The 541-nt window shown below is 49.7% G+C and overlaps 1 protein-coding gene across 1 annotated transcript in view; it reads left to right on the top strand.

Annotated features, from left to right (window-relative positions):
• Positions 1-34: 34 nt before the first annotated feature.
• LOC106511953 (histone deacetylase 6) overlaps positions 35-541 on the top strand; it is a gene marked incomplete at both ends in the record, with an annotated part of 2,204 nt that continues 1,697 nt past the window's right edge. The window contains 2 exon segments of the mRNA XM_014000666.1: positions 35-161; positions 453-518. Of these exon segments, the coding sequence (XP_013856120.1) occupies positions 35-161; positions 453-518 (193 nt within the window).

The following is a 541-nucleotide window of genomic DNA, read 5'->3' as shown; positions in this document are numbered from 1 at the left end:
TGTGTGTGTGTGTGTGTGTGTGTGTGTGTGTCAGAGTCCTGTACCTCAGCATTCACAGGTATGAAGGCGGTTCTTTCTGGCCTCACCTGCAGGAGTCTGACAGCAGCTTTGTCGGCAGCGGCCGAGCTGAAGGAAAAACCATCAACCTGCCCTGGAACCAGGTGAGTCCTTACTGACCCACCTGAACCAGAACCCAGCCATGAGACCGGTCCTGTGAGTTCTGAACAGTCACTGGGTTCTGTTTGACAGCAGCAGGTCATTATTAGTGTTGTTAGCACTATAAGGGGTGATGCTTAATTTTGTTGTACACCAGTATGATGACAGTAAATTCTATCTGCTTCAGGGGTTTTAAGCACAGACATGAAGAGTGCGCTTGTTTTCTGTACCTGTGCAGTCCAGGGGGGTGGAGTTAGCTGCTGATGCTTTGTTCTGTTTGTGTTTTTGTGCATCAGACGGGGATGAGCGACGCTGATTACATCACCGCATTTCATCAAGTTCTGCTGCCTGTAGCCTGCGAGGTAACACACACACACACACACAC

Source organism: Austrofundulus limnaeus, unplaced genomic scaffold, assembly GCF_001266775.1.
Source record: "Austrofundulus limnaeus strain Quisiro unplaced genomic scaffold, Austrofundulus_limnaeus-1.0 Scaffold3668, whole genome shotgun sequence".
Lineage (NCBI taxonomy): Eukaryota > Metazoa > Chordata > Actinopteri > Cyprinodontiformes > Rivulidae > Austrofundulus > Austrofundulus limnaeus.
Note: the sequence above shows the minus strand (reverse complement) of the source record. Positions and strands in the feature narration are given on the sequence as shown.